This window comes from Chionomys nivalis, chromosome 8, assembly GCF_950005125.1.
Source record: "Chionomys nivalis chromosome 8, mChiNiv1.1, whole genome shotgun sequence".
NCBI classification, from domain to species: Eukaryota; Metazoa; Chordata; class Mammalia; order Rodentia; family Cricetidae; genus Chionomys; species Chionomys nivalis.
Window position 1 is genome coordinate 77,317,096 of NC_080093.1, and position 18,005 is coordinate 77,335,100.

The following is an 18,005-nucleotide window of genomic DNA, read 5'->3' on the forward strand; positions in this document are numbered from 1 at the left end:
TGTCCTTTTGAGAATTGATCTGGGACACTGACGTGGGAAGGTAAGAAGCCTAACAGGGTAGGGAATGAGGAAGGCTCATGTGTGGCACCACCCTAGATTTTCACAGAGGACAGCACGGATGGGCGAGAGGAGAGGGACTGTGACCTTCTGCCCTCATGGAGGTGGGTGAAGTGGCTGCCTGCTTCCTTGACCTTCCAGCATCTGCCTATACCTTCACGAGTCCTTGACAATTCACAAAATGTCTTATATTTTGAAACAAAGTACCATTTCAAGTCTAATAGGCTTATAATATGAAACCCAATGAAGCTCGATTAAAATAATATTTATGAGAGACCTAGACTAGGGCTCATTTCCAACTCTTACTGGCTAATTTATAGATTATTTTTTTATCCTTGCTAATGTCATCTTTATAACATTTCAGGACATGGCAATCACTGTGAAACCCGAGTAAACAGCATGAGCCCCTAGCTTTTCTTTAACACAAACATCCGGAGTATTGGGTTTTCACACTTTCATAGGGAGAGAGAGAAAGGGAGAGAGAGAGAATTGGGGGGGGGGGCGGTCAAAAAGGGGGTGTTAGCTTTGACTGACACAGACTGTAAAAGCCAATGCAGACATACTGGTGGGCTAAGGGATGATGATCACGGCACAGGCCTTCCACAGACAGAACCTGTCCCTGTGTTTCCCCCTCTGTGAAACTTCAGATGATGGCTCTAGTCAGAGTGCTAGTGGCTAGCTCCTGGCAAATGTTGGGTAAGCATTGTTCTTTCATCGTCACTGAGTGTTCTTCAGAGGAGGCACTGGCTCTTGAGAACCTTTGCCTCCATCTCCTGATTGCCCAGTTCCAAGAAGACTCATTTACCCTTGATCTCCAGGTTATAGGTGATGCTCCCGCCACATCAACATCCCCTTGCACCTGTAGAGCTGCTGGTCAGGAAACTATAGTAACCAAGCCATTCACATCATCTGTCAGTCCTCTATGGTTTCCCCAGTCCATAAGCTGCTACAAACCCCTTCCTTTCTACCCAAAGAGTGGCCGCAGAGTTTTGATTTGGAAACGATTTTAATGTTGATTCCAGGAAGAGTAGACACAATAAGAAATGTGAGCCACAGGGAGTGGTATGTTGGGAGGTGCAGAAGCTGAGCCTGCAGATGCCACACGCATGAAGCAGGATGGCCTGTGACTTGTGCAGAACAGTGCCTTTGTGCATGACAAATGTTGTGTAAAGGGCATTTCCTCCTCATTTGGACATGATGTCCCTAAGGATTGAAGCAACCTGGAAAGACTTTGGTGTCTTGCTCAAGTCTCCTCTTCTCCTAATTTCACTCCAGTTCCTTCTCTTCTCTTTTCTCCCCCTCCCCATTCTACTTTTTCCCTTCTTCCTTCCTCCCTTCCTGCTCACTATCATTTATAATTGCTTTTCCTTGCTGTTTTAGATTTTTCTCACTTGATTTTTTCCCCTGCAAATCTCTCATTCCCTCTTTCTTCTGTTAGCATCCCACATGTCATTGTTCTGTGTTAATAACTCAACAAAGACAGAAATCACACACGCACCTCTGTGTGAGTAATCTTTTGTCTCTATAGGAAGGCTGAAAAGTCACAGGAAAGAATGGGGAAGACAGAACCCCAGTGAGGGCCTTGGGAGTCTCACTGGGCCTGGCCTTGTCTTGATGTTTTCCATTCTTCAGTTCGGAGCTTTGCTCGATTGATTTTCCCTGTGATGGTCTTGGGCAGGTTCGAGACAAACTCCACCTGGTGTGAGAAATCAGATCAGCGTGGGTTGACCACAGTGGCATTGGATTTTTTTTTTTTTTTGAGGAGTTCCTGTAAGCATCAGCTCTGAAGGCTGGAGGGTCTAGATACATAAGGGGGAAGTATGAAGATGCTCTAACGTCAGCTCTGTCTGCTAGAAGCCTCAGAAGGTCTCTGGACACCAGGGCAGGAAGAAGATGGCTAGCCCAGAGCAGGGAGGACCAGAGCACTGGACTTTATATGTAGTCTTGACGAGAGAAGCAGTAAAATGAACATGGCGTGGCCCAGAGGCAGACACCTGAACTTCCCTAACAAGCTCTGTAGGCTTCAGTTCCTACTCAAGTCAACTTTGGAAGGTCCCTGGACGTCTCCAAGACTCATCTTAACTATTAAGTATATCTTTAGGTTGTTGTGAAGATATTAAGAGGTTGTTCATGGAATGGAAACGCATAAGTGTGGCCATTCATCTGAGCTAGAAGAGACATCTGAAATAGACATCTAACTGGGACCTGGTTTTGAATTTTGTTTCAGTTCTTCTGTGTGGTTGGCCAAGCTACCCAGTCTCACTGATGTCAGCGTTCTCTCGTTTGAAGTGAAGGACCCACTCGGATATCCCCGAGTATTAACCTGTAGATGTTGACAATTCATTGAGACTTTCACTTGAGTGACTCCGTTGGCTATGGCATTTATCTGGGGTTGGGTTGTCTGTAAAGCTAATGAAAGGTATTCACTGGGACTCTGGTAAAGAAAACCTATATTCTTGGCAGTTGCTGAGTGAATGCTTCCATAAGAATTGTTGAGAAAGGAATTTGCTCAAAGCACATTGGGATGGAGCAGAGGCTGAAAAACCTGTGGGCAGAATACGTAAGCATAGTCTCAGCCATTCAGTTAGCCCCTCTTCGTCCATGGCTTGGTTTCAGTGGGCTTTAATTACCTGTGGTCAACTGCATCCTAAAACAGACGATGCATATTCTAGAAATAAACAACTTGTAAGTTTAAGTGAATCTTTAACATTTGGTTGTTCTAATTAGTTTATTTTATTACCTTTGTTGTTAATTTCTTATCGCCTTTGAATTTTAAACTGTATTTGTCAGAGGCATTCATATATGATGGTTAATCTTGTCAGCCTAATTTGATTGACAAGAGCCTAGGAGGTTAGATAAGAGCATCCCATGGGGATGATTAGACCATGAAAGCTCTGTGTTAATGAATGCTTTAGTCCGTTGATGATTTCACAACACAGTGCTGTTATTAGGAGGTAGTGAACCTTGGAAGCTGGGGCCTAGAAGGATGGAGCAGATCACAGGGAAGGACTGTCTCTGGGGTTGTATATTGGCCTTGGCCCCTCTTGTGTTTGCACTTTGCTTACTTTCTGTGTGAGGGGCAGCCTCTTCCTCCACAGGCTGACACTACCATGTGTTCCACCTCATGCTGGGCCCGGAACCAACAAAGCTGAGGACTAAGAATGGAAATCGCTGAAACCAACATAAGTTCTTGCTTGTACGAGGCGTTTTTCAGGCATTTTGGTCATAGTTTGAGAAAAGTAGCTGATACAGTGTACATAGGAGGAAAAGCCCCTAGTTTACAAGAAGTTTGCTACTACTGAACTGCCCAAAGTCGTTCCATTTTATTCTTGTCGAGCTAGTTCTACCTGCCCACTCCCACACCTTAGTGACCATACCCTGCCCAGCTGAACATTTCCCTGCAGCTGCACTTGGAGGTCTACTCTCTTACAACTTAAAAAAAATCATTTTTATCAACATTTGGACCTTTCGAAGTCCTGCCTGCCTCTGGCATGGTGTGATTATGATTATTGGCTTTATAACTCCACCCTGTGGCAAAAGCCTGCTCTTGATCTCTGGCCTATAAAGTCATGGTGGTCTGTAACTTTCTTATTTGTGGTGATTTCTTATTTACTGGTCATCCTGTTTTAGAAGGGATATTGTTTCTGAGTGATTTAGCATTTGAAGGGCAAAATGTAACAATTGCAGCAAAGACCAACTGTTGTAAAGTATTTACTATTTGGTACCTGTAAGACATAAGGAGTGGAAGGAGGCCACAAGGAAAAGTTCAGTGTGATGCTAAGAAGAAAGCTACCCTGTTTTACCGTGAATGAGGAATAGAGGATGTGGCTGGTAGGGAGGGCACTGCAGGGGAAAGAACCTGCTGCCTTAGGGACTCTAGAGGACAAGAACAGGGCCAGTACTTGAGTGATACACTCATTGTGTGTGTGATGTGACCGGGTCCCCTTTCTTGGTCTTCCAAAATGTCCAGTAGCGATTCAAAATCCCTCACATATGGCATGACTGGATATCTTTCTTCTTCTTTAAAAATTAAAAATAAAACCATTCATTTTTGTTATATGCTTATGGATGTTTTGCCTGCATGTTTTGTCTTTGTACCGTGTGCATGCATTACCTGAAGAGGCCAGAAGAGGGCGATGGATTCCCTGAAACTGGAGTTACAGCCGGTTCTAAACTGCCTTGTGGATTTTGGGAATCCAGTAAAGAATCCCCAGAAGGGCAGCTAGTACTCTTTACTGTGAAGGAATCTTTTCAGCTCCATGTAACTTCTTTAAAGCAACACTCATTAAACATTTACTCTGTTCCAGACACTTTTCTACATGTCCAATGCTTAAAATCTTAACCGCTCCGCCCCCGTGTCTAGAGAGGACATTTAGTTCTCTATTAACTCAAACGAACCTACAACAGATCAGAGTCCCACGCTAGTTCCCAGGCTCTTTCAACAACATGGCAGACTCCCCAGGTGCCTTAGTCTATTCTCCCTCTCTCATATACAATAAAACCCTCCCAGGTTAATCAGGGAGCTGCCATGTCGGTGGTTTCTTCAGAAATAAAGAAACCGCTCACATACAGAAGGGAAAATCAACATCCTCCGACTTCATTTTCCAGACGAGGAATCTCGGGATCAGAGAGGCTATTGGGCAGCTAGCAGAAGTGGGTTTTGACCCACAGTGTGACTCCTGAGACCGTGTGGTGCTGCCCCCTTTCGGTTTGAGGATGAAAGTCTGGTTGCTTCGCTGCGTCCCTTTGCAGGAATGGAGGACAGGACACAGTGCCCCACCAACCCTTTTCTAGTACCTTTTCAAAGGATTGCTGTCTTGCTAGGGTCATGGCCCTTCCCACAGCAGCGTGCATTCACGCCTGTTCTACATGGGGTTATAAACAGCCCTTTCCAGCTCCTCACTCCAATTCAGCACATTTCTGAAGTGACCTCTGAGCTTCCCATGGGGAGGCCCAGGTTCCAGCTGACACCAAAAACTCAATGTGCTTTCACTATGCCCTTCTCTCCCCCTTCCTACTTCCTTTCCCCAGAGGTACATGTCCAACACTTTCTTAAAACCCTTGCATATGAGCATTCCTCCCTGGGGTCTGCTCTTAGAGTGCCCACCTATGAAATTAACCTGTAGCAAGCCACTGGGCACACAGGATACCTAAGAATTTAATTGGCTCTAAGCCTAATATGGTTCCTCTCACGTTGCATCCCAGCCTCAAAATATTTTCCCCATTTTCTGGGACAAACTCCTATTTTGTGCAAATTCCAGCATTGGGGTTATTGTGGTTCGGACATGAAGTATCTCCTAGAGAAGTTCATGTGTTGAAGGCTCGTACAGGGTTCAGAGGAGGAACTGTGAGGGTGTGATTGGCTCATTGGATTAATTCATTGGTGAGTTCAGAACCTGGTGGCATCGTTGGGAGGTGGTGGACTCTTTGGGGGTGGACATTCTGTCAAGGGTTATCTCTTCCCGAGTCCCTTTCTCTGTTGGTCTGTTTCTTGACTGCCGTGAGGTGAACAGCTTCTCTCTCCCATGCTCTCTCACTACGGCATTCCTACCTTGCCCCATGTTGAAAACTAATGGAGTCAGTTGACCAGGGTTCTACCTCGCCACACGTCTAAAACAAATGGAGTCAGTTGACCAGGGATTGCAACTTCTGAAACCATGAACCCAAAACACCTACTTCCTCCTTGAAGTGTTACTCGGGCCCTTTGTCTCGGGGATGAGAAGCTGAGCAGCCCCCATCTTCCTGCCCTAGCAGTGCACTTGTCTTAGCACCCAGAGTGAAAGTCCCCGGCGGTTCTCTGTGGTCCCTTTGCTCTGTCACTCCCGTCTGCCGTCCCTTTATTCTGCCATTGCCAGAAGGAATATTTCCATTCCTAGGAGAACCCCTATTCCTCACTCAGACCACATTTGGGGTGTAAGGAAGAACTCTCTCCCATCCTTCCTCCACTTTCTGCAAGGATGACCACATGACTCAGAACTGACCAGTCAGGATATCTCATTGTCCTGGTCCCATAGAATGGTTTAATAATAGCAACTTCAAGACCTTCATTGGTCTTTGGGGGACATGCCTGCAATGTCTTTACTTCAGTTTGCCAAGCTGCTAAGACTGTATACTTGGAGAAGATGGCACCTCAGAGAAAGAGAGAGCATTTCAACAAAGAAGCCGATCCAGAAGGCAAGTGAAGAAACGAAATAGAAATGTCTGACCACATTGTCCATGCCGGGGACTCACCATGAAGAAGGTTTGCCCACTCACGGACTTGCCAGTTATGCAAGCAGCAAATTTTAAGTTCTATTTCTGTCATTGCAACCGAAAGCTGTGCAGTTCTGAATATTTTTACAAAGCCTCACTCTGCAGAGTGAACTTCTCTGAAAGCATTTGGTTCTTAATTCAGAGCGAGTCAAAGGCTGTGGCCACTCTTCGGGCACTAAGAGGATTACTGGGTGGTTTGGGGGTAGTTTCTGGTCACTGCAAGGAAGACTTTTAAGTCAGAGGCCTTGTTGTCATGCCAAGGAAGAGACATATAATAGGCGTTCTTCTGCATGCACAGGGGACACGGCTGGTGAAGGCCTTACCTTCCTGGGGTACTTGTAGGGTGCTGTCACTGACTTCACGTGCTGCTGCAGCAACTTGGTGAGCTGGTCTGGGTCATGGGACAGGAACTCAGGGGCAAGGACCACAAATGCCTTTACCACCTGCAGCAAGGACGGAACCCAAGTGGAATCAGAATACTTATTCATCTCTTGGGATGAAGCAAAATCAGTATCAAGATAGCCACCACTGCCACAACTAAATGCCTGCATCCATTCAAACGTCTGGGTCAAAGGAAGGGAAAATATTGGAAGTGGGTGAGAACAGCCAACGGTCCAACTTGTCCTCCAGGGACTTATCTTTCAGAAGGAGATGTGAGGATGAGAGACCCCGGGCTCACCTGGTTCACTTATGATAGAAAGGACTTCTGGGGGGAAAAGGAGCTGCAGAGAGGAAGGACAGGAAAGCCAAGACTGGGGGCTCTAACTTTAAATGGTTTGTTCAATCTCTTCAAACTTCAGTTTACCCATCTGTAGGGTGGGATGAAGTTTTCACATTTAATTCATGGGAGGTAAAATAAAACCATCTGCTACTCAAAGTTCAGCAGAAGGCCCTCTTTTGCTTTCCCAGTGGCTGTTGCTGTTTTACGGGCCACGCGGTCCATATCTGTCAGTCACACGACATCACCAAGCTTGTGCTATGAAGAAGTGCACTGGGACCCACATCCACTCACCCACCTTAAGCCCTCTCCACACACACAGTGAGCTCTGCACAGTCCTGTCACCTCGATGTTACAGGGTCCTCCTCCTGCCTCATGCCATGGTTCAAGGGCTGCATCTTCTAGACCAAGTCCTCCCCTACTCTTGTCAAGAAACAGATCCTTACAGCTGACTGTGTGCTATGGTGCTATGTCTGGTCCCCAGCACTTTGCAAATATCTACCACATTTCATGCTCATGACAATCCCTCGTCTTACAAATGTGGAAACTGAGGAAAACAGTGGTTAAGCAGCTTGGTGAAGGTCATCCGGCTCATTGGCAAGACGGCCAATATTTGAACCCAAGCTGCCTAGCCTGTGAATCTGTGTCCTTGACCGCGGTACAACACTGTCTCTGTGCTTCCCAATGGCACTGTCACCTCTCCTCTGGAAGGGTCCGGACTGCTGATCACAGCTGTCTCGGCCACGGCAGGATGCTCCATCAATGCGTTCTCTACCTCTGATGGTCCAATACGGTACCTGCGAAAGTACATCCTTCAGAGGAGGCAGGACGCCCAACCTCGAGGCCTGAGAGTCAGGCAGAACAAAACCCAAGCTCGCCCGTCCTGGTCCAGAAACAATGCTCACCCACTGGAATTAATGATATCGTCTGTCCGCGCTATGAAGTAGAAATACCCTTCTGGGTCCTTGATTCCCCGGTCTCCCAGGAGCCAAAAGTCTCCCCGTATATTGGCTTCTGTCTTCTTGGGATTGTTCTAGAGAAACAGAAACAAAAAGGCTACTGTGTCTGCAAAGTCTAAGACCCCTGCCCCAGGACTTCTGTGAACAGTTACTTCATTCAGTTTACCACGTGAGCAGCTCTATGTTGTGTAAATTGACCTACCTCAGATCCCCCAGTCAACTTGAATCTTCTCTATTTATTCCAGTCCTTCCAGTCTCTCACTACTACCCTGAATCTAATCTTACATTTAACACTGATATATTCATTGGTCCATATATCCTAGGGTGTTCTCCCCCCCCCCCCGTATGTTCTCTTTTCCCTTCCCCAGACAGTTTAAGCTCTGGTCACTGCACAATACCTAACCCAAGGTTATTGAGTCCATTTGGCCTTTTCTTCCTGGCTCTCTCATTATAAGTGAAAGGGCTAGAGATTGGCCAGCAAGATTCCAAAGCCTCAGCCAGTGTTCACACTTCTGCCATGGCTGGGCACCTCCATTAAGCTGAGTCACAAACACATGGCTAATTAGGGAGACTTGAGGGCTACCTGTTGTCTGGACATTTTTATAGCTTACTCTGGTATGGGAGCATGGGTTTTAAGCTGATGCTCAGTTACAAGGTTGGAATTCTTCACCTACCTATATCATTGGGGATGTCAAAGGATGTTCAAGGGGTTTGTCTGAAGCCAAACTGCTATTCTAAGTTATAGAACTGAGACAACAAACCAGATTTCATGACCACAGATTTCTTGTAGTCACCATGCAGCTTCTGCTGGCAGTACCAACATGGCCTTAAATATATCTGCCAATGTGACTACATCTGTTTTCTGTGTATTTGCTGGGGACACCCATGTCCTAGCTCCTTTGCTAGCATGTGAGAACAAACGAGGAAAGCGTGTGGGCCATGTCTGGGGAAGAGTGCGATGTAGCTGTGTCCTGGTTGCAGAGCCTCAGTTTCCCTGTGGAGATGATAGTTTGCACCTGTCATGGTTTCTTTATTTACTACACGTGTATGTGGCACAGTTGTAAGTGCTTTATAAATACCATTGCCTTTGCATTCCTAATGTGATACCATATGACACCCAACTCACCAATGAGGAAGTGAGACAGGGGGATAGATAACTTGCTTCCGGTCATCCAGCAAATACCAGAGTAGCATTTGAATTTAAGCAAGCTGGCTCTAAAAATTTTACATGGTGTCTAAGAACATTAAATATGTTAAAGGTGTATCAGGAGTTTTAAGAGTGCTGCCTTTGTTGTACATACTCAATAATCCTTCCTAGTGCTGCAGCCTTTTAATACGGTTCCTCATGTTGTGGCCACCCCCAACCACAAAATTATTTTCATTGTTACTCCATAACTATAATTTTGCTACTGTTATAAATCATAATAAAAACAACTGTGTTTTCTGATGGTCTTAGATGACTCCCATGAGAGGGCCATTTGATATCAAAAGGGGTCATGACCCACAGGTTGAGAACTGCTACAATAAACAATAGGAAGAACATTATCATTGGATGTGCTCACTTATTATCCTGGGTACAAGCCTTCGCCACATCTCCAGAAGGTGTGTGTTCGAGGTTGTCTCTGACCACTTCCCAAGATTTGTAGCTTTGACTTGAGCTTATAATCTCTGGTTTCACCATCCCTACACGGTAAGAGAGCCGGTTCTATTCAGATTCTATCTGTGAGTGGTTTCCGGAAATCTGAACCTTAGATGCTGTCAGTGCTACTGTGATTCTTGCCGTGGAGTTGCCCAGCATGGCTCTAAAGCTCCACAATGCCTAAAAGTCTGGGTCCAGGCTTTGTGGAGAGAGCAGGGAGCATGTTCAGAGGCAATAAAACCATGGGCACATTGTAGAAGGTTTTATTGTTGCAAAGGCTTATGGGTAAAGGTGAGTTTTTTAGTGATTGCTTAGTACTCGGCTGAGGATGACGAGAGAGAATGGCCAGGCTTCAGCTTCTCCCTTCATAAAGTGCTCATTCTTTTTGCTTCTAATTTAACATTATTGTTGGTTTACACAGAATTAGGTGTCATCTTAAAGTGCCGATTCTTGAGCCTGACAACTCTGACTCTCACCAATACCTCTTGAGGGGTCTCTACAACATTTGGCATCCCTCATCTATGTGGTTCATCTCATCCTTACGGGGAAACAGAGGGAGAGCATAGGTCCTCACCACGTATCCAGAGAAGATGCCTACTGGCCGGATGGGCTTCACCCTGATGGCTATGTCTCCTTCCTTGCCAGGGGGCAGAACGTTTCCATGTTCATCTATGACCTGAAGGAAGAGGAAGATTGGATGGATGACCCATTGAAGAGAAGCTACTCACACAGCGGTGTGACGGCAGAGTTGGCAAGGGGAGACCGTTTTGCTCTCAACAGGAATCAGAAATCAAGAGGAGCCTGTGGTTTAGGCTCAGATTCCTGGTGCACCTGCCTGGGTTTGTGTCAGCCAAGCCTCTCAGTATACGGGGCCAGAGGAACCTAGGCAGGTGCCGTTGGCTCTAAGAACTCAGAAGAAAATGCCTATTATCATTGAGAGACTCCTCACTTGCAGACTTAGAGACTGAAAATCAAATGCTACCTTGCCCACTGAATTCAGCTATGAGGCACTAAGCTCGGATGCTGGCCTCTGTAAAACAGAAGTGCTTATGGTGAATGAAATAGAATACTAAAAATCATTTCTGTATAGTTACCACAGTCAGTTACAGGAGAGATCATCACACATGATTATAAATTAGACATAAGTTATTATACTTATAATAAACAGAATTCTACATGTACTCATAGACCCATAAACATAAATTCAAGTTCTTAGAATTCAGCCAAAATCAATAAAAAGAGAAAACACTTTAGCTACAGTACAGTCACTGTAATGCTAACAAAAATGAGTGTCATCCACTGATATACAACAGAGAGTGGTGAAATTCATTGTCTCATCTGTCACTGGGCTCTGTGCTGCAATGGGTACCTACTGACCCAGAAGGAAATGTGCGGGGTTGTCAAACTAGAAACCCGAGCTACAAAACATTAGGCCAAGCCACTTCTATTTTTCTTTCAAAATCATGTTTAGTGATGCAACTCTTTAGACAATTTGCTAGATGAGCACAGTGGCTCCTGTTTTTCTCCTCCCCATCCTTCCCTTTGCCCTCCCTCTCCCTCTCCCGCAAAAACTAAAACTAAAAACAATTCATTCATTCATTCATTCATTCATTCATGTGTGTGTGTGTGTATGTATGTATGTTTGTGTAGGTTGTGGTTTGTCCTCTCTTCCACCATATGAGTTTCAGGGAATCAAACTCTTACACACTGAGCCAGGACACTGGCTCTCCTCCTCCTTTTAAAATAATATCTTAATATATCAATATTATTTTTAAGTTTAAGCCTGTTATTTTTGAGAACTTCATACATTAATATTTTATTTACATCATTCCATCCCTTTTATCTCTTCTCAGATCCATGATATTTCTTCTTTAATTACTGTTACGTACATACGTATGTAATAAACACACACACACACACACACACACACACCATGCTGAGTTCATTTGCTGTTGCTCAAGTATGCTTGTGCTAAGGGGTTGACTGTTTGGGATTGAATACCCTATTAGGAAGCTTGTCCCTGGAAAACTGGTTCTCTCATTCTCGGCAGCCACTAAGGGCTTCTACTTTTTCATGCAGGTGTGAAGTCTTGTGAAATCTCCCCATTCACATTGGGCAAGGTCATTATGCAGGTTTTGTCTTGGCAACTGTGTTGTTGAGATTTCCTGGGAGCAGCTTCTGCTATGATTTCTAGAAGATAACTATCTCACAGCATGAACCCTGGTATCCTGGCTTTTGGTTTTCCTGACCCTTTCTCACGATGTTCCCTCAGCCTTAGGTGTGGGGTCTCACTAAAGATGTAGCAGCTGGGGTTGAGTACCCCACTGCCAGTCACTCTCTTTGTTTGGATAACTTGTGGATCTCTGTAGTGGTCTCTGTCTACCGCGGAGTGTGCGTGTGTAGGGGGGATAAGTTAGGGTTATCTGTGGGTAAAAGGATAAGCAAGCATACTAGTTTAGGGAAATGGTAGTAGTGGGTTATCCTTTAGAATCCATGTCCTCTCCAGTCATAGGTTTATAGTGCCGGGCATGAATTTCCTCCTCTAGAGCAGGCTGTATATCAAATTTTGTTATCTCTAAGACAAAACTGCCATGATTGCACCGTTGCGGATCTCTTGCTGGGACAGTACTTGTTATTAGACTTATAGCTGAGTAGAACTATCGATCGCTTTTCTCCCTGGTCAGCTTGCATGGCACCTTCCGATACTGGGCGAGTGAGGTCTCAGGAAGGAGAATTTCAGGTCAGTTCCAGTGAATTTCTCCAAGTCTTGTGCCCAAAGTGTGTGGTGTCTTCATCAATTGGCTCTTATTTTCAGGTCCCGGAGGGCAACCAAAGGCAATAGCAATAGCCTCTTTTGTTTGGGAATCTCTCAGAGCCATACCCCTAGCCAACAACTCCAAGGGAGAATTCCCATGCCTGGCATTAGGGTTTTGTGTTTTGTTAATCTTTGGCTCTCGAGGGAAGCATTAGCACCCATGTTGTATGACTTCATTGAAACTGTATATGTATACACACACACACACACACAAACACACACACACACAAAGACACAAACACCCCTACATACATATTCATTATATATGCTCTTAAATAAACATAAAATAACATGCTTCCCTTTGGCTTTTTCAAACATCCTTAGTGTAATTTGTCTCTTTATGTTCACTCCCCTCTCTGTATTACCCGTCACGCTCCTCTCCAGCCTCACCAGTTAAAGCCTCTCCATTTTTCTCATTTTCCCCTCATATCACTCGTTTTTACTACCCCCCCTCCACCGTTTCTTCTACTCTGCCCCCCCCAATCTCTTCCTACTTTCTCAGTTTCTATAGTTACTCCATGTTATGTACACAAACCTAAAGATTTGTAGCTGAGTAAGACTCCAGGAAATAGTGGAGAGGGTGCTCGAACTGGCCTTCCCCTGTAATCAGATTGATGAGTGTCCTAACTGTCATCATAGAACATACATCCAGAAACTGAGGGAAGCGGATGCAGAGATCCACAGCTAAGCCCTGGGCCGAGCTCCCCAGAATCCAGTCACAAAGAGGGAGGAGCAATAATATGTGCAAAGGGGTCAAGATCATGATGGGGATATCCACAGAGACAGCTGACCCGAGCTAGTGGGAGCTCACTGACTCTGGACTGAGAGCAGGGGAACCTGCATAGCACCAAACTAGGTCCTCGGAATGTGGGCGACAGTTGTGTGACTGGGGAAGTTTGTGGGGTCACTGGCAGTGGGACCAGGATTTATCCGTAGTGCATGAGCTGGTTTTTTGGAGCCCATTCCCTGTAGAGGGATACCTTGCTTAGTCCAGATACAGGAAGGAGGGTTTTGGTCCTGCCTCAAGGTGATGTGATAGACTTTGGTGACTCCCCATGGGAGGCCTCACCCTCACTGAATAGGGTGTGGGGTGGGAGGAAGGAGAAGGAGGAGGGGAGGGAGAGGAAACTGGAATTTGTATGTATAATAAAAAAATACTGTTTTTAAATAAAAAAGTAAATTTAAGAAAAAAATTTGCAACTTGAATTCTGAAATAAGAAAGAACACACAACATTTGTCTTTCTGAATCTGGGTTATCTCACTCAGCATATTTTCCATCTATTCGCCTGCGAAGCTCGTGATTTCATTTTTCTTTACAGCTGATTGTATCCCATAAATAAAATGTATGCACACAGTGCATATCTAACGTGTGTGTGTGTGTGTTAGATTCTCATTTTTCATTCACCAGTAGAAGAACATTTATGTTGTTTCTATTTCCTGGCTGTGGTGAACAGAGCAGCAATGAACATGGCTGAACAGCATCTTTGGAGTACGATGTTAACCCTTCAGGCATGTGCCAAGACGTGGTATAGCTGGGGCATAAGGCTGATCTACCTTTAGCTTTCTGTGGACTATCCGCATTGATGTACCGACTGGATATACCATTTCTCTATCTACTGACATCGACCAGGAGCTCCTCTTTCCTCATGTGCTCTACAGCATTTGTTGTTGGGTCTTTTCTTGGTCTTAGCCGTTCTTACCAGGGTGAGATGACATCTCAAAGTAGACTTAGTTTTACATTTCCCTAATTGCTAAGGATGACGAATATTTTAAAATATTTCTTAGCCATTTTTATATTTCCTTTTGAGAATTCTCTGTTCAAACCCACAACCCATTTTTTGAAGTGGGTCATTTGCTTTCTTGGCCTTTTGTTTCTGGAGTTCTTCGAATATTCTGAGTAGTATTCCTCTGTCATGTGTGTAGCTGGCCAAGAGTCTCTCCCACTCTATACACAACCTCTCCACTTGGCTGGTTGTTTCTTTCGCTGTACAGAAGCCTTTTGGTTTTGTGAGGTCCCATTTGTCAGTTGTTGGCCTTAATCCCTGCATAAGTGGAATCTCGTTCGGAGAGTCCTTTCCTGCTTCTTTACCTCTTGGCCACTGCATAGGCTTTCTTCCAGCGGTTTCAGAATTTTAGGGGTCTCATCGAGTTCTTTCATCCACTTTATGTTGGGGTCTGGTGCAATCATTTACCTGTGGATACCGGGTTTCCCCAGCACCATTTGCTGATTGCTGTCTTTCCTCCACTGTACATTTTTGACATCTTTGTCAAAGGGAAAATAGCTACAATTACATGCACTTATGTTTGAATTAATTTTGTTCCATTTATCTACACGTCTGTTTTATACTGATGCTATGTTCCTTATTACTGTAGCTCTGCAATATAACCTGGGCCTTGGTATGGTAACCCATCCAATGCTGTTCTTTTGGCTTGGGGTAGCTTGTACTATCTGGAGTCTTTTTTTCTTTTTTTTACGTCCATATGAGTTTTAGGACTTTTTTTTCTGCAAAGAGGATCATGGGGGTTTTAAGCAGAATTTCACTGAATCTGTGAATTGTTTTCAATAGATGGTCATTTTCACAATATTAATTCTACCAATCCATAAACATAGGAAGTATTCCCCTCTTCTAGTGCCTTCCTCAATTTCTTTCTTCAGAGAGTTAAAGTTTTCACTGTGAGAGACTTTCATCTTCCTCGTTAGGTTGATTTCTAGGTATCTCCTTGAGGGTACTGTGAATGAGAGTGTGCCCAGGGTCTCCTTCTCAGACGTTAGATGTTGGTGTATAGAAAATTACTCACGTCTGCAAGTTTATTTCGGATCTTGACACTTTGCTGGAAGTGTAGAACAGTTTTAGAAGTTTTCCAGTAGAATTTTTGGTATCTCTTATGTATAATCTCATATCATGTGCAAATAGGGATAATCTGACTTCTTCTTTTGCCATCTAATTTTATTCTCGTCCTCATTACTCCTGCTAATGCCTCCAGTACTCTAAAGAAAGGGGTGGGGGAGTCAACAGCCCAGTCTCATTTCTGAATCTAATCTGATTTCTTCAAACTTTCTTCATTTAGGCTGATTTTGGCTGTGGGATTCTCATATATAACTTATTACATTGAGGTTTGTTCCCTCCAGTCCTGTTCTCTACAGAACTTTTACCATGAAGTTGGCTTGGATTTTTTTTGTCAAAGGTATTTTTAAGCATTATGGAGATAATCATGCAATTTTTGTCTTTGAGTCAATTGATATGATTTATCATACTTATTGATTTAGGTATGTTGAAGCATGTCTGCATGTCTAAATAAAGACAACTTGATCATCGTGCATGATCTTTCTTATATGTGCCTATGTTCAGTTTATAAGTATTTTATTGAGAATTTTTACGTCTGTGTTCACCAGGCATATTTTATAGTTTTGTTGTAGTGTGTTTACCTGGCTTTGGCGTTCAAGTTATTATGGCTTCACGGGTGTTTGAAGGTGCTCCTTCTGTTTACATTTTTAAAGTAATTTTAAAACTTTACTGCATGTACTGGCTTTTTTGGGATCCCGTTCTCTTTGGATGTATACTTTGCTCAACCTAGATGTAGTAGGGAGGGCCTCAGACTTTCCACAGGGCAGGGTGCATTGCCCTCTCTTAGGATTGGAGGAGGTGGGGTGGGAGGGTGTGTGGAGGGAGTGGGAGGAGGGAAGGGAGTGGGAATTTGGATTATAAAATATAATAATAATAATAAAAAGTATTGGCCATAGTTTCTGTTTGAAAGGCTGGTGGAATTCTGCTGTGACTCCATCTAGATCTGGGTTTATTATTTTTTTTTAAGTCAGAAGGTGGGGAATCTGGGGAACTCACCCAACTGGGCTGGCATACCTAACAGTTCACTCAATGAAAATGTAATAGATGACTACATGACCACAAATGCATGTTTCCCTCCCTCCTTATCACCCTCAGCAAACCTGTACATCATAATTGGTAATGGCTGTTCCGAGGGAGCCTGGTTTGACCTTCATTGTCCTGGAAACTCTGCAGGTGATTCCCTGTGAGGAGAGACAGAGAGAACAGCGGGGCTCAGGAAAAGCTGCACAGTCAGCGGAAGAAAGGGTTCAGTGATCGGGTCTCACTCCTACCCGAGTCATTCTCACTCTTGTCTTCTCCACGCCCATCCTCCGGTTTTCTCCCTTTCCTGGAACCCCAATCCTAGTGGCTTCACCAAGATATTTGCTCAGAAGACAATCTGGCTACTCCCCAGGGAAGAGAAATGAACAGCTACTCTCCACAAATCCAGCTAGATGAGAGAATGGGTTCTCATATTTTCCAGCACAGTACAGACTAAAATTAGCAGCAATGGACCCCACATCTCCAAGCTGGAGCAGAAGAATAAATGCATGAGTAGGTGGGTAAGCCTAATACCATGATAAGTGGTGCATAGATATAGAAATATCACACAATAGGGGAGGGCAGAGCTCGGTGGTAGGACAATTGTGGGTCCTGTGCAAGGTCCTGGGCTTGGTTCTCAGTTTCTCAAGAAGGAGAAGAAGAAGAAGAAGAAGAAGAAGAAGAAGAAGAAGAAGAAGAAGAAGAAGAGGAGGAGGAGGAGGAGGAGGAGGAGGAGGAGGAGGAGGAGGAGGAGGAGGAGGAGGAGGAGGAGGAGGAGGAGGAGGAGGAGGAGGAGGGAGAAGGAAAAGGAAAAAGGAATGGAGGAGGAAGGGGAGGAAGAAGAAAAGGATGAGAAGAAGGAGGAATTTTATGTTCAATTCTTATGTATCAATTAACTTTTTAAAATACAAAGCTAGCCATCTACAGTCCAAAAGACCCACAAGATCTTAAAGACAGTTTGCTTGAATCCTGAAATGAACCCTGCCCTCAGAGAGGCTGTGGGACAGGGTAACCCTTTCTGTACATGTTCTCTGGGTGGATGGCAGCCCTTACTAGGTGTGCGCTCCATGTACTGTGGTCCTCACCTGTATTAGCAAGCTATTCTTGACTGCTCCATATCACAATACTGCCTCCGACCTGCTGGTGGGAACACTACTGGGGGTCTAGTAGCCAGAAGAGGAAGATAGGTGACAGGGAAGGGAGCATAGGACAGGACAGAACAGGACAGGAGAGGAAAAGAGAGGACAGGACAGGAGAGAATAGGAGAGAAACACTGAGGGTCAAGAGAGAGGGAGACACTCAGAAAAGGAGCCAATAAAGCCGGGGGACAGACGCTCAAGGCTGTTCTGGTGAGTGGCACAAAACTACAGATACATGCTGTACACATGCTGCCCATTAACTGGCAGGGGTGGTAGGGATGCAACTGGCTTCTCCCCATCCTTGACTTCTGTTTGACAGCTGAGTGTTGTGCCTGACACATCTGAGAGCTGCAGTTCTCTGTGAATGTGTGACTCCATCACAGAGAAATTCCATGATGGTCTTGTCTGAATGAACAGTTGACGATGCTGTGCTGGTGGCCATGTTGGGAGGGAGCATTTCTAAGGTCCGAAGAGGACTCAACGCCTTTCTGATGAGACTGAGTGGTGGCTCCCTTAAGACTCTGTCAGTCACACAAGAATGGGTTTTCTACAAAGCAAGG

At 44.8% G+C, this 18,005-nt stretch overlaps 1 protein-coding gene across 2 annotated transcripts in view; it reads right to left on the reverse strand.

Moving 5' to 3' along the window:
- Positions 1–1,491: 1,491 nt before the first annotated feature.
- Positions 1,492–18,005, reverse strand: part of LOC130879764 (acyl-coenzyme A synthetase ACSM2, mitochondrial-like) — a 29,971-nt gene continuing 13,457 nt past the window's right edge. The window contains exons 8-13 of one of the 2 annotated variants that reach the window (XM_057778564.1): positions 16,387–16,467; positions 10,200–10,301; positions 7,933–8,060; positions 7,725–7,824; positions 6,633–6,752; positions 1,492–1,753 (exon numbers count right to left, since the gene is read on the reverse strand). In XM_057778564.1, the coding sequence (XP_057634547.1) occupies positions 1,649–1,753; positions 6,633–6,752; positions 7,725–7,824; positions 7,933–8,060; positions 10,200–10,301; positions 16,387–16,467 (636 nt within the window). In that variant the 3' untranslated portion in view covers positions 1,492–1,648. Of the gene's footprint in view, positions 1,754–6,632; positions 6,753–7,724; positions 7,840–7,932; positions 8,061–10,199; positions 10,302–16,386; positions 16,468–18,005 lie in introns of both variants that reach the window. The other variant, XM_057778562.1, reaches the window with a different exon arrangement.